Source organism: Ammospiza nelsoni, chromosome 7 (genome assembly GCF_027579445.1).
Source record: "Ammospiza nelsoni isolate bAmmNel1 chromosome 7, bAmmNel1.pri, whole genome shotgun sequence".
In the NCBI taxonomy this organism is placed as follows: Eukaryota; Metazoa; Chordata; class Aves; order Passeriformes; family Passerellidae; genus Ammospiza; species Ammospiza nelsoni.
The window spans coordinates 16,067,396-16,081,764 of NC_080639.1; the positions used below are offsets into that span (position 1 = coordinate 16,067,396).

General features: G+C 35.7%; 1 protein-coding gene across 4 annotated transcripts in view; it reads left to right on the forward strand.

Annotated features, from left to right (window-relative positions):
• Positions 1-14,369, forward strand: part of PDE1A (phosphodiesterase 1A) — a 159,746-nt gene that overhangs the window by 103,339 nt on the left and 42,038 nt on the right. For all 4 annotated transcript variants that reach the window (XM_059475597.1, XM_059475595.1, XM_059475596.1 and 1 more), the window contains 4 exons: positions 1,686-1,799; positions 11,641-11,823; positions 12,266-12,332; positions 13,260-13,376. In XM_059475597.1, the coding sequence (XP_059331580.1) occupies positions 1,686-1,799; positions 11,641-11,823; positions 12,266-12,332; positions 13,260-13,376 (481 nt within the window). The remainder of the gene's footprint in view (positions 1-1,685; positions 1,800-11,640; positions 11,824-12,265; positions 12,333-13,259; positions 13,377-14,369) is intronic.

The window sequence follows — 14,369 nt, forward strand, 5'->3', positions numbered from 1 at the left end:
TAACTGTACTTAGGCCAAAGAAATATGTAGAAAAACATGAAAATGATTTTATGATAGAACAGTATTTCCAAGTCTATGATTTTTTAAAATATCACTTTAATTTTGTTTTTATATATTTTAATTAGATCCAATGAAATAATACACGCACACAATGAAAATAATTTATAGTATATATATATGAAATATATAATTATCATAGAATCAGAGTAAGGTGAGTTGGAAGGGACACATAAGGGTTATTGAGTCCAGCTCATGGCCCTGCACAGGACATCCCCAAGTCACACCATGTGCATGAGTGTGTTGATCAAACACATCTTGAACTCTGCCAGTCTTGGTGCTGGGACTATTTCCCTGGGCAGCCCATTCCAGTGCCCAAACACTCTTTGGTTTAAGAATCTTTATCTGATATCCAACCTAAACCTCCCCTGACACAACTTCAGGCCATTTCCTTGGGTCGTGTCCCTGTCAGCACAGAAGAGATCAGTGTCTTCCCCTCCTCTTTCCCTCATGGGGAAGTTGTGACTGCAGTGAGGTGTCCCCTCAGTCTTCTCTTCATATAATATTTGCATATTTTATGTATGCTGGTGTATGTCACAAATATGATCTTTTCCTGAAAGTAGTTGTCTTAATGCTGAATCAATCTCATTGCACTTTTTATCTAAATGGTCATTTCACAATTTTTCCTGCATGTAAAGAGGATTATTTACTGGAAGTTATGTAACAATAGATATATCCTTAGTTACAGAAATCTTTATCTTACTTGTTACAAAACCATAGATTATTTCTACTCAGAGATAGGGCACAGGAAGAAGGAAAATACCTATACTTTAAGCATCCATTTAGTCACACCTCTAAGGTTTTAATTTCACTCTAGTGCTTTATCTACTCTGTATGGTTAAATTGAGCAGTGTCAGAAGTGTTCTTGTCAGCAGTTTAGGAAAAATCTAGTATTCAAGGAGTGTGTCTGTGGAAGTGTATTGCTGCAGAGACATGAGTTGGTGCATTACAAAATCCCCTTTGGGCGTATCCATATTTGTACTGTAAAACAAAGTCTTCAAAACTAAAAGTTTAAAGCACACTTGGGAATATTTGGATTTTTCTACTGCCATGGGCTCTGCCTTTCCTCTGGTATAATGATGAATTTTTTATAAGCATAGACACAACAGACTTCCATATTATCTCACACTAATAAGAGAATAAATTCTGCAGCAAAAACATACTGGAGGCCTAAATAAAAACTAAAGACATTTAAGTGAAGAAAAATCAGTATACCATGGTTATAAAAATATAATTAACCACCTAAGCATGGAAAAATTATAGTGAGACAACACGCTAATTTAATTTTTATTTATTTTTTTTAAATAAGAGACTGAGGCATAATAGTAATGTCACAATCGAATAGGAAATTGCTTTGATGATGGTTAAAATGTGCTCTCTGACTTTCTGGAATGCATAAGCCATTTTTTAGTACACCTTATGAATTCAGCGATCTATAAAAATATTAAACCAGTCAGTGTTAAGTGCATTCTAAAGCAAGATTTCCTTAAACCAAGACAAGAGATGGAGTGATAGCCCTTGGCTCTACATTGTTTTGTTGGTTCCAATGTTTCAATTAGAAAATGAAGTCACTAAATTTGATAGAATTATCATACTGATGTTTTTATTTTATTTTTTTTTTCCTACAGATTAAGATGCTTGGTAAAGCAGCTGGAGAAGGGTGACATTAATGTGGTGGACTTAAAAAAGAATATTGAATATGCAGCGTCTGTGCTGGAGGCAGTTTATATTGATGAAACCAGGTAAGTCTGAGGGGAAAAAATGAAAGAATGTTGCAAATTGTATTTTAGAACTTTGGTCTTTGCATGCAATTGTCACTGACATGAGCTGAAGGTCTGTGCACATCAGAAGAAGCGTATGTAGCTCTTGGGTCATTTATGACAAAGTTAAAGCAAGTGAGATTCCAAAGGTCAGATGTAACTGTTGTCTGGAAAGAAATGCTCACAGAAATGAGTCAGAATAGCTGGTCAGTAAATACACAAATGAATGAAAAGCTGTGATTTATTTTATAACGTTTGATGCTTAGTTTCTGTTTATTGTTAGCAGTATTACTGGCAATCACGTGGGTTAATTCCAAGTAAAATAGAAGTTCTAAGTATTTGGTTAAATGAAAGAGTTTTAAGATATGGACTGTATTGAAATTAGCTGGCTAACTCACTGGTTTTATTTCTGCATGCTGGCCTTTCTAAGTTTTTTTTCTAAGCAGAATGGTCTCACAAAGATATCTGTCCAAACTTCCTCTGTACCACTGGAGTGTGCAGCACATGTCTCAGTTCCACATTTGTGAATTTTTTCATGGACCTAGCACTCTCTCTGTGGCATGTGCCTTCTCCTTGCAAATCTGCATAGACGATACAGAGCTTGAAGTCCTGCTTCAGAGATAAAGCACTGGTTATTCCTCCATACACCTCCCAAACACTGGGATTAAATGGGTGTAGTATTCATGGCTCTGTCTGAGCAGTAATGCCAGGACCAGGAAAATAAATTGAGATTGACTTAGTTTCTAAACTGAGGCAGCTTCTGTGCAGATGAACAGTAGTGTCACAATGAGGAATCCAGTCTTTCTGCCTCTGTGTGGGAATATCAAGACAAATAGCAGGCATTTCATGCTCAGAGAAAACAGCTACCACTGAATATACATAGGCTCTGGCAGCAACAGGTGCATTGCTTTTGCTGAAGCAAATCTTTAAATTAGCTAATTTGCCCTCATAGAACTTGACAGCAAGATTATTAAAATACCCTGAAGAAAACAAAGACATGTAATTTTATAGTGATTGGAAAGATTTTCATAATCCGCCGATTATTTTCTTAATTCTAGGACCACTATGTCCTCGTAATGGTGACTGTTTTCAAAAATGCTACTTCAGTGTATGAATAAAGTTTTTCTCTTCTGGTGCTCACTGCACAACGATGTCTAATCATATTTATTTATTGCATCTAGTATTTTACAGAATATTATGATTTTTCAATGTACTAAGTCAGGATACACTTGAGACAGGTATCTTGTTTTGCTCTTATTTGTTGAATACCCGTGTTCACCAAAGAAACTTGAGAGTTTGTGGACCTACCAAATTTTGGTAGCATTACTCATATAGATATGCATTAAGCATACATTTTATGTATATCTTTCTGTACCTATATCTGTATTTATGAAGTATATATGTAGAAATATAAATCTAATTCTGCTCTAAATAATAGTTAAAAGTGACACTATAATGAAACCTATTTTCTACTTTTATTCTTTAATTTTAGTGGTTTGTACTTCACTGTTTTACCTCTATATTGTACCTTTTGGTTTACAGTATTTGATTTTGGTTTTGATTTCTCTTCCTTGGACTAATGCAGTCTCCATGAAATTCAGAATCAGTATGATGGGTTTTTTTAACCTGGTGGTTTTTGTGTTAATTTTATCCTAGAAATGTAGACTGACCCTCCATATCTTAGTTGGACATGGGTTAAGTATGGGTCTATTTTAAATTTTGACACTTCCCCATTAAAAACAATTGTAAATGGTAATCTGTAAAATTTATAATTTACTGACAATTGCAAATAGTAAATTTATTGTGAGGCTGGAAAACACCATAGTTGTGACTGGTACTTTCATAGTACCACTCTTTTCCATGGCAAGCTGCAAAGATAATTATGTTTTAAATAGCATGGCCATTATTCTGTAACCTAAGTCACTCAAAAATGTAAGCACACAAAAAGGGTCTCTTGAGTTCCTGGGAAGCCAATCCTTAAGGAACAAAGCAGTGTATGTATCACTGAGTCAAATGGAGTTAGCTGAGTTACCTTGTGGGGTTGCATTTGTCCTTGTTCCCACCAAAGAATACAGGTTCTTTGTCTTGCACAGAGCTACTTCTGTGGGAGTCTGGAACTGAGTTAACTGCACTCATTAGTAGATTAGAAATAATAGTTTAGATCATAAGCAAAAGGGCCTGTTCCTGCTGAGCCTGAACATGCAATTTCATACATCACAAAGTTCAAATAACTTCAGTAAGTGTCTTACATATGAATTTCTGTTCAGTGTCAGCAATGTCTCATGTGAAAATACCCATGCTGTTTTAAGACCAGTATTGATCCCTGGATTTTGTCCTGATGAATTTACTGACCCATTGCTGAAGTGTCCAAGCAGAGGAAGACCTTAGCTTCAACCAGCAATCTAAAATTGCATCCTGTTTGTGGTGTTCTCTTCTTCCCCACTTTTTTGGGCAACAGACCTCAATATCAGCTGAGGGAAAGGTCATTTAAATATCTTTGTAGACAGGAATAGCAACCTCTACAGATTAAGAATAGCATTAAACAGAGAGTTTGTTACTTGAATCCTCTTATTTCATCTTTCTGTTCTGATATATATGCTATGAAACAGGATGATAAAATGCTCCTGACAGTGGTCCCCCACCTATTGCTGAAGGACCTTCTGCAATTCTTCACAGGCACAGAGAAGAAAACAGCAAAAGGAAAAGTCAAAGTGAAGGTCAATAAAGAGGTCCAAGTATGACATATCTCACAGAACTTGGTCAGTAATGGGGCCAAGGATCAAGGAAGAGCCTTCTATGTTCCACAGCTCCAGGAAACCACCCCTACTTAAAAAATGAATCTCTGGCATTATTCTGGCAAAAACACTTTTCTCCTTATAAGACTGAGTGTTTTATCAGTGAGCAGTTCCAATTTCTTTCAGTAGAAGATACCCATTTCCCCCCCATATATCATTACTTCATTTGAGTTTCTTGAAAAACTTGTATCATATTATAAAGTTGTGTGTGAACATGGAAGAGCATTCAAACATGTATGTTGATGACATATTGAATCTTTATTTAAAGTGCAACAATCAGGTTCAAATAGCTGTAGAATTCACACCACTTAGCAGAGGATGAAACATTTTTTCAGGTCCTCTGACTGTCCCTTTGTCTGTTCCTTTATTTCTTTACACTATAGCCATTTATTTGAGCATTTTTGTAATATTTGCCAATACTCATTTCCATTCTTGAGCTTTCTAAAGCTCTGTGGATTTGGGTTAGGCCAAAAGCAGAGAAACAATACAACAGATTTTATTTAAGAAGTTCTGAGAGTAGACTTCTTAGAAACAGGGATAGGCACTAGGGATAACCTTCCAAAATGAGGAAAAATTGTTTTGGGGCAGTGACTGTTGATATCTCTATAAAAAGTTCTGAGCTGATGGCTAGTTGGAAAACCCAGACACCACGCATCAAGTAAGTGCTGCTTTCCTATGAGCTCCATTATCTGTGCCCCAAGTCACTCAATTAGCTTGTTTAACAAGCTCCTTTTTGACTGATGCATCTTTCAGTGCTGCACCAACTTCTTCCTTGAAAGAGATGAAACACTCTGGTAGCTGAAGCTGAGATCCATCATCAGCTGAAAATAACCAGGAGACTCTCACAGTTCCAGCCCCTTAGATTTGCTCTGTGGAAGAAGTTCAAGCTTAATAGATATTATAAATAATTCTGACAAATCTTGCAGAATTTTCTCCATTAGTACCTGCCACTTGGCTCAAGGCAATGGAAGAAGGATATTTAGAGTCAAACAGGAAATAAATACAGCCTGATAATTCAGTCATGACAGATGTTCCGTTCCTTGTAAATGCAGCTCTTCATTCATGCTAACTGAAAAGAAAATAAGTCAAATAAAATCTAGATAAGCATTACAAGATGAAAGGGAAAAAAATGTATTCCAAAGCTAAATAATAAAAATAGCAATAGTAATAGTAATAATAAGAAAAAATCCATATTGTGGAGACTACTTTTATGCTGTTCTGTATAAAATCAGAATAGTTTATTCCAATTATGTTTCATTTTTATATGCCTCAGTATGTTAGAAAATAGACTTAATTTCAGGGGCATATTTATCTATGCAGTTGCAGTTCCATACAGGGTTTTTGCTTACTTCAGACTGTATAATGCCCCTTTAATAAGGCTTTAACTACTTGAGAACTTTTGACTTAGAAGAGACTGCATTTCAGTAATGCATGGAGTAGCTCTGTATTATATACTGGCAGGATCTTTTAGCATCTTTGAGTCAACAAGGCATAATAACAAATACAGGTTCATGAAGAAAAAGGTGATGTCATTAAGGGTGACATTGTAGCAATATATATTTGCATGAGAGCTCTGGAAATAATATTTCAATGACACTACAGTGGCAGACACAGTTCTTGTACTGTGCCTGAACATTGTATTGTAAGGCTTGAACAGAGCATTGTAAGGCTCTGAGCTAGCAGGAAACTCCCAGCAGGAAACTGTTCCTGGGCAATGCAGGACCACTGGCACTCTGTTCTCACCTGATGGAGCTGACTGCGAGTCACAGAGTTTCACTGGCTCTAAGGCTCTGGTTATGGAAGGAATTGTGCCAGTTCAGGCACCAATAGCTATTCAGGGACACCAGCAGAGGTGGTCACACCAGCAAAGTGTCTTTGATGGTGCAAGGTCGAGAAACTTAAATTTTCTTACATCAAAGAGATGTACATATTTTTAAAAACACTTATCCCGTATCTCTCAATCTGAAAAGACAGATTAATTTGCTCATTTATACATGAAGGTGAATGTATCATTCACAGAACAGTAAGGCATTCAGTCAATGATGTAATTTCTTTTGAAAGATCCAGAACATATTTATCCTGAAAATTACCTTTTTGAGAAAAATCTATGAATATTAAAGAACATAATCTGCCTAATGCCAAGGACAGAACAGGTGGAATGGGCTGCTCTATTTGGTAATTATTTACCAGATGAAAAATACGGTCTGTGATTCCTCTCTCAGCTGGCCTAGCTGTGGAGATATTTGAAGAGGCAATTATTTAAGCATGAAGTTAAATTTTAATCTTGAATATTCAGTCAAGTTTGCTGAGCATGTATTGCTGTCCTCCATTGCCAACCCATGGTTAAATGTACTTTGCCCGAACAACAAAATGTACCATTTGAAGTGAATCATTCAGTTTATCCACTAAGGGAATCTACAATTGATACTTTTGCAAAAGCTGCTATTGAGAAAAAGCTTATTGTGTTGAGATGAATTCAGTACATTCCACCCTTATAAAAGCTTAAAATAAGCCTTTGAAATTTTTGTACTAAGCTAACGTGGTTTGCTTTTTTGGGGGTTTTTTGTGTTTTTTTCTGAGAGGAAAGCTTACAAGAGCATTCAAGTTGCATAAAAAAAATGCATTTAAAAATCACTGAAAATCTATTAAATTCTGACTAAGCTTCTCAGTTCAGTTAGGGTAGTTAATAAATGGCCAGCATCCCTTTTCCAAAGTTATTGAATTTTTCTGTTTCAAAGTTTTTGCTGTTAATTTCTAAATCATGCCCTGAATTAGTTCTTGCCCTATAGAATTCCCAGAATACTGTATCAAAGGGAAAGGAAAGGAAAAAGAGAAAAGACAGTGGCTCACATCTGTAATCTGAAAAATGACATTTTTTAATCATGATTAACCTGAGCCAAACCTTAAGATTGTTGTTTGCCTTTGGTGTATATCTCTGCATTTCTGAGTAAGTAGCACATATCAACAAGTGAAAATTTCAGTAACAGTGGTTCTTCCTACATTGCTTCTCTTCTGTTGTATTTCCTGCATTTATTCCAAATTGTTTTCAGTTTATTTTAATTAATTGGTAATTCTTCATATGTGGACAATGCTTCTAAGAATGTGCTCATTTTATGACTACAACATGTTGGTAAAAATCATAATTTCCTTTGGAAAGACCTTTATGTACTAAAAATGCCCCTCATTTGTTTTTGCAGTTTGTTTATCCTTATTGGGAGTCAAGAGAACCTTTTAGGGGATGTAAGTGGAAGTTGTAATGGACTATAGAGGATGGAAATATTGATTGAATATATTGATTCCTGCTTATTCAGGAAGATAGGGAGGTAATAGAACTAAATAATTGGTAAAAATGTGAACTGACTATTTAGACTGTAAATTCTCCTGCATTCTAGGCATAGGAGAGGACTTTAATTCACTCTTAAGGGCTTGATTAATTCAGTAATTAGAGCAAAGAGCTAGTACTACCTTCTCAAACTCTTCTCTGGAAATCTTCCACTACCTCTGTTAGGCAGCATGACTGATCAACAAAGATGGAATTTTTTTCCCCATAGCCATTATCTAATTTTAATTTTTTTCATTTTCTTTTCTTTCTACTCCTCCATAGTACATCTGATATATTCCTAAGGGAAAAGAAATACACTTCTGACTAGTGCATTGCTATATTTAAAATTCTGATTAAATGAAAAGAGAGCTAGAAATTATCACTACTTGAATTTTGAAAAATTATTCTTGGCAAAAAACACAGTACTGCGACAAGAAGATCAGGTTATTAGTTACTATGACTGCAGTATTAATTGATTGCTAAGCTGAAATGCCAAGGGCCACGTCTTACTTATTCCCACAACTGTCAATGAAAGTTCTACTCATGCAATGAATAGAATTAAATAATCCAAGCCTCCCCCTCTCCTTCCTCGTATTGCATCTACTTAACAGGCTGATGATACATGAGCAAAATAAGTGTATGCAACCCTGAAATCCTGATTATGTGTTGGAAAAAAAAAAGTATTTTCTGTGGCACGTTTTAGTAGAGCTCTTTTTGTTGTTTTGTTTTTTAGCATTTTAGGGTATTCCTTTGCTTTATGGAAGAAAAATTAAAATATGTGTCTTGGCATCTATTAGTATAATTATGTAATTCAATTGGGATATTTGAGTTCATACCTCCTGGTTCAACGAAATTTATCTCAGCAGAGTTTTACTTAAGACTGATTGTGGAACAACTATCTAGCTTTAAAGTACCCACGATATCTTGTCTTCAGGTTGGTTGATTAGGAGCATGAGGCTTTGGGCCTTTTAGTCACTCCATGCCAAATACTTGCTAAGCCAAAGGCTGTAGCCTTCTGTTTGACAGCTATAGCCACATGTCTATTACTTTTCCCATTAATTTTTCCATGAAGTTTTTGAACCTATGTGGCAATTTAAACGTTTTGAAATGTCACAAAATTATATTACAGTTTACAATTTATAATTACAAGTTAGGTTGCAAAATCTTGCAAAAAACCCTGTAATATTTCATAGGAAGTTAAGTGTTTGAATGTGTGCCTTTGTTTTGAACCTGTAATTTGATTTTATTTGATCTTCATCTTTCTTTTTTAAAGGCATAAAATGCTTGAATGGGTTTGAGTGAGATGAATGACTAGCCTTTGTTTCCTCTCCTTAAATGTTTTTTCAATTAGGCACCTGAAAGAAACTAATCCTTTTTGAGAAGTTATTAATCTTATGTGATGAGGGATCTATAAGATTTTGTGCTTGCAAATTAATTCTGTGTTGCAGTTGCTTTTCTTGATATTTAAGTTAGAAGCAGATCCACTGAAACTCTCTCTTCCCTGGCAAGTTATTCAGCCATCTCTCATCAGAGAGCAGTGGCCTCATGAAAATGACAGATAAATGAACACTTATTTCAAATACTACCTTCTCTGTTCCATCTTCATGAAATAACTCCTGCTTACTGTCATTTACAGACTGAATAGTTCTCCTACTTTACAGATGAATGGTTAAAGAGATGAGAGAGACTGCAGTGTGTTTTTCTAGTCTTAATTTGTACTCCAGTGGCTCATATCTGCAGAGCTCAGATCCTAAATTTAGATCTGCATCTCATCATAGCAAACTGATGTAGAACCCTGCTTCCTGCTGCACAGGTGACGTGGAATATCCTGGCTGCAAGCTCTGAGGTAGCCTAATGCCCATGGCCCTCTAACTGTGGGAATATTTGCATCTCATTTGAATAAAAGTTGCAATAGTTACAAAAATATGTTTTAGGGATTGTAAGGTTTTTTCCTTGTTATACAAAAACATATCAAATGTTGAATATTCCTCAGAAATATAAATGTACTGATTTCTCCAGGAATATTTAATGACAGTGTTAGACTAGTATGGATTTAAGTGGACTATAACATAGGTTTTAGTGTAGGCTATAAAGCCAACTTGTAGCCTTTGACCTTTGGCCAGTCTCAGCCTTGGTTCAGTTTTGCAAGATAATTTGCTCAAATCCTTTCTTCCACACAAGTTCTCCTCTTCCAAATTAAGTTTCTGATTTTTGGCTGTTGTCCCACTGCCAGAAAATTTCATAATCCTTGTTCATTCTGCCCTTCTTTTACTCCATTTTAAGGAGCCTTCCTAGCCTGATAATTCTATGCCTCTGAAAAAATAAGAATTTTTCTACTGTTCTTTCAGTAAACCAAGGAAGGACAAGGAGCGCATTTATATTTTTTAAACCTCAGTTGAAGAATCTCAGAAAATATACTGTCAATCAGATGGGCTACTGAAACTGAGCACAAATATGCTATGCTCACAGTTCACCAATAATTAATATGGTTCTTCTGACTTGTTTCCTATTACTATGATCCCTCAGACAGGATTAAATTTATGTGGAGATTCTTTTGAACTATACGGCACTCAGGCTTTCTTTATTCATCCATGTTTCAGAAACGCAGCACAATAGAAATAGACCTATGCAATCAAATAATGCCTACAATTCAATTGGTATCACTTTCAAGAAAATATTTTGAAAGGGTAGCATGCTGTGTATATATTCAGGTCACCCTACTCTGGGGTTTCTTGCACAACTGAATGAAAGGAAAATTGATATCAGACAAAATAAGGGATTTGTTTCCTGGAAACCCCAGCACTCTGAGTGATAAGGGCAAATAACTGTAAGAAAAAGATTTATAGAAGTGTGGAACAGAAGTGTTGAGTCTGTTTAAAGAGAGTATTTAGTTAAAAGTTTCTTCTAAGTAAACTGATGACCTCTAATTCACTTTTGTTGAAGTGAAGATTCTTTTTAATACTTCTATTTTGCAAGAACTATATATAACTTTTCTAGCTTTTTGAACTGCTAACAAGTTTGAAAGCTGACTTGCAATCCAATCTTGTATAATATCTTTACTGCTATGACTTTTTTTACCCTGCCTTCAATAGGAATAGAGATTTCTACATAGAAGGAATTAATTCTTTTCAATAAAGGAATTAATTCTCTTTAATGCTTTTATTGTGCTGCTACAGCAGGATGAGCATGTGTACGGGGCGTTCACTGACATGCACACCACATCATTGCTATGTAGCATCATTTACTTTTGTTTGTAAGTATCAAAACACTTCTTGTACCATTTTGGGGTACAGATCAATAGACTAATGGGGCTCTCACTTATAGCAGCAACCCTGCTGACAGTTCTGTCAGTTACTGTTTTAGAGGTGGTCTTGGGATTTTACAGCTCATTGATTACTCTTCAATCCACCACTGCTCTGACAACTTAGTAGAAAAATCTTTTCTTGTCTTCAGTTGAATAAATTGCATTTTATTGTCTTTTAACTTCTGGAACGTGAGCAGTGGGAGAGAGAGATGATATCTGCTGTGCACAGCTTCCCCTTGGTGTCAGTCCATCTGCCAGAGAAGACATTTTGTGATGTGCTGAGTTGGTCCTACAGTCAACCTCAGCTCCTCTTAAATCAAGTTTTTTAGCTGTTCACATGTGAGTACTTCCTCTTGTTAGGTCCAAGGTCTTGTTGGTTACCTTGTATTATTTTTTTTGTAGGAAACTTTTGGACACTGAAGATGAACTCTCTGACATCCAGTCGGATTCGGTCCCGCTGGAAGTGCGGGACTGGTTAGCTTCTACATTCACGAGGGAGATGGGAATAGTAAAGAGGAGACCTGAGGAAAAGCCCAAATTCCGAAGCATTGTGCATGCTGTACAGGCTGGGATTTTTGTAGAAAGGTGAGAGTTTTGTTTTCTTGTTACTACAAGCACTGCATTTAACCACAGTGTCTGCCATCCTTTAAATGGTGGAGTGAACCTGGAGCAAATCTTTGAGCCAGAATTTATGCTTCATTTTCTGCAACCACTCCATTTTTCTCTACAGAATTCCAGATGAAACCTCTAATTTTTAAAATTTCTTAAGTCTTGGAAAATTCTGGGGATGTCTTTGTAACTTCTACACTAAATTGTACCAATGGCTGTTCTAATAGTAAAGAGTAATATACTTGCAAAGGGGATTGTCTCATAGCTTCATAAAAGATTACATAAATCTTTGGGGTCAGACCCTTAAATAGATTCGTGTTACTTCACAAACTCTGAAAGAAAAATTTAAAAAAAGATAAACTTTTTCAGTATGTTTTTGAAGAAGAGCTATTTCTTAATATTTTATTTGTTCTTTTAGGATGTACCGGAAAACTTCAAGCATGGTTGGTTTGGCTTATCCAGCAGAAGTGATAGTCACATTTAAGGTGAAAGAAGTTTAATCATTGTGGAAGTTGAATGTATTTGCACTTATGTTTAGTGACTTTTAGGGTCCAATTAATATTTTTCTACTGAATGTACCCTAGCCATAGTTAGTACTACAGAACTGAGCACAAAGTACCGAGAAACGAATAGTTAAAAATTCAGAAATAACATATGATTCTGATTAATTCTGACTTAATTTAGATCCTATTAGAGTAATAGAATTAAATTTGTATAGAAGTTCTTATAGAAATGTGAGACAGTTTTATCAGCTCCCAGTGGTATCCTAATCAGTGTCTCAGACAGCAGCATTTGTTTCCTTTTTAGGCAAGAAAAAGGAGATAGTATTGGGATAGAGCTAACAAAAGAAGCTGAAGCTTATGGAACAAGTACAGTATTTGCTGTATATTTAAAGTATTACTCTAGTTCAGCCAAAAGATGATCTTTTATAGTAAGCTGAGTTCCTATGTCTATTAATGCAATTATAAACTGAGATTTCTTGAGAACTAAGTGCCTCCACTTTTCCCCTGAAAGCCAAACAATTATGTTATTCTCAAATTGCTTTATGTTTAATGACATCAGCGTTAATGACCTTGCATAATAGCCTGTTTGAAGGGTGATATTCAGAGTAGCTTCATGAGGTTGTATAGACAGTTTGTACTGAGCAAGTTAAACTTGGAAGTTTGATTCAAAGCATGCAAATGGCCTTGGTCATGTTGCAAGTATTTTATTCATAACTGACAGAATTGTTTTCATCATCAATATTGTAGTAGCCATTAATATGTTATCTACATTAGGGATTTGAAAGAGTTGGGTAATAAAACCACCAAACTCTCCCACTTCCCTCTATATACTAGCCAAATGGATGGAAATGTAATTTTATTTTTCTTTTTTTTTTTTTTTTTGTTGTTTTACTTTTCCCTCATCTACAGGATGTTGATAAGTGGTCTTTTGACGTATTTGCCCTTAATGAAGCAAGTGGAGAGCACAGTCTGAAATTTATGATGTATGAGCTGTTAACCCGATACGACCTTTTGAGCCGTTTCAAGGTCAGGAACTAAACATAAAGAAAAATATGGATGCAAAAATACATGTGTCAAGTTTAAAATACAAGAAAACCAGCATTGAAATGTTTTTTATTGTATGATGCAGTGTAGAATTTCAAAGAATATGGCAAATGAAATATTGAAAAATGCCAATTGTTCTACCAAATGAAACTTCACCCAGAAGGTGCAAATTTTCCTGCAACCCAAAAAAATGGAAAGTGATGTAGACCCTTGTCATGTCATTTGTGTTACATAAATAGAATACAGGCTATTTACTCAGCAGGTCTGAACCAGTGTCCCACCATTATAGACCAAAAATTACCAAAAAGGCACAAAACCATAGTTAGTCCTAAATACTTTTTTCATGGTCTGGATCACGCTGTTGATCACCATTGTGCAGGGGGTTCAGCTGAACCTTCCTCTCCTGAACAACCTGGGGGACATATAAAGAGAAAAATTGCTTTTCCAAGGTCTTTCTAGGGTTTTTTCAATAATATATGGAGTCCTTATGGCCAACTTTGAAAAGCTGAGATAAAAAAATGAATCAAAAGATAAATTTATTGTTATAGTACCAAATGAAAGTTTTCTGATAGTTGCAAAATCTCTTCACTGCAAAAACTCTGTGTTCCTTTTGAAGAGGATGTCTCATCCTGAAGTTTCTTGAATATTTTAATTTTAGGCTGGCAACCCATCTTTTCCCAACAGGCTTCATTTGCTTGAAGTCAGAACCACACCAAGACCACCATTATAACACAGACACGAAGTACATCATGCTACTGCCAGAGTAGGCTTAAGCCCATTCTCAGTTCCATTGTTTATGTTTCAGGGTTTTTAAATAAAGACAAAATTATTAAGGGATATGTAATTTTATTAAAGTGGGTGAAGTGGTTTATCCCCAGGCAGCAAACAAGCACCACACTGCCACTCACTTGCTCACTCCTCTCCCCAGAAGGATGGGGGGAAAGAGAATTGGAGGCGGAAAAGTGAGAAAACTTG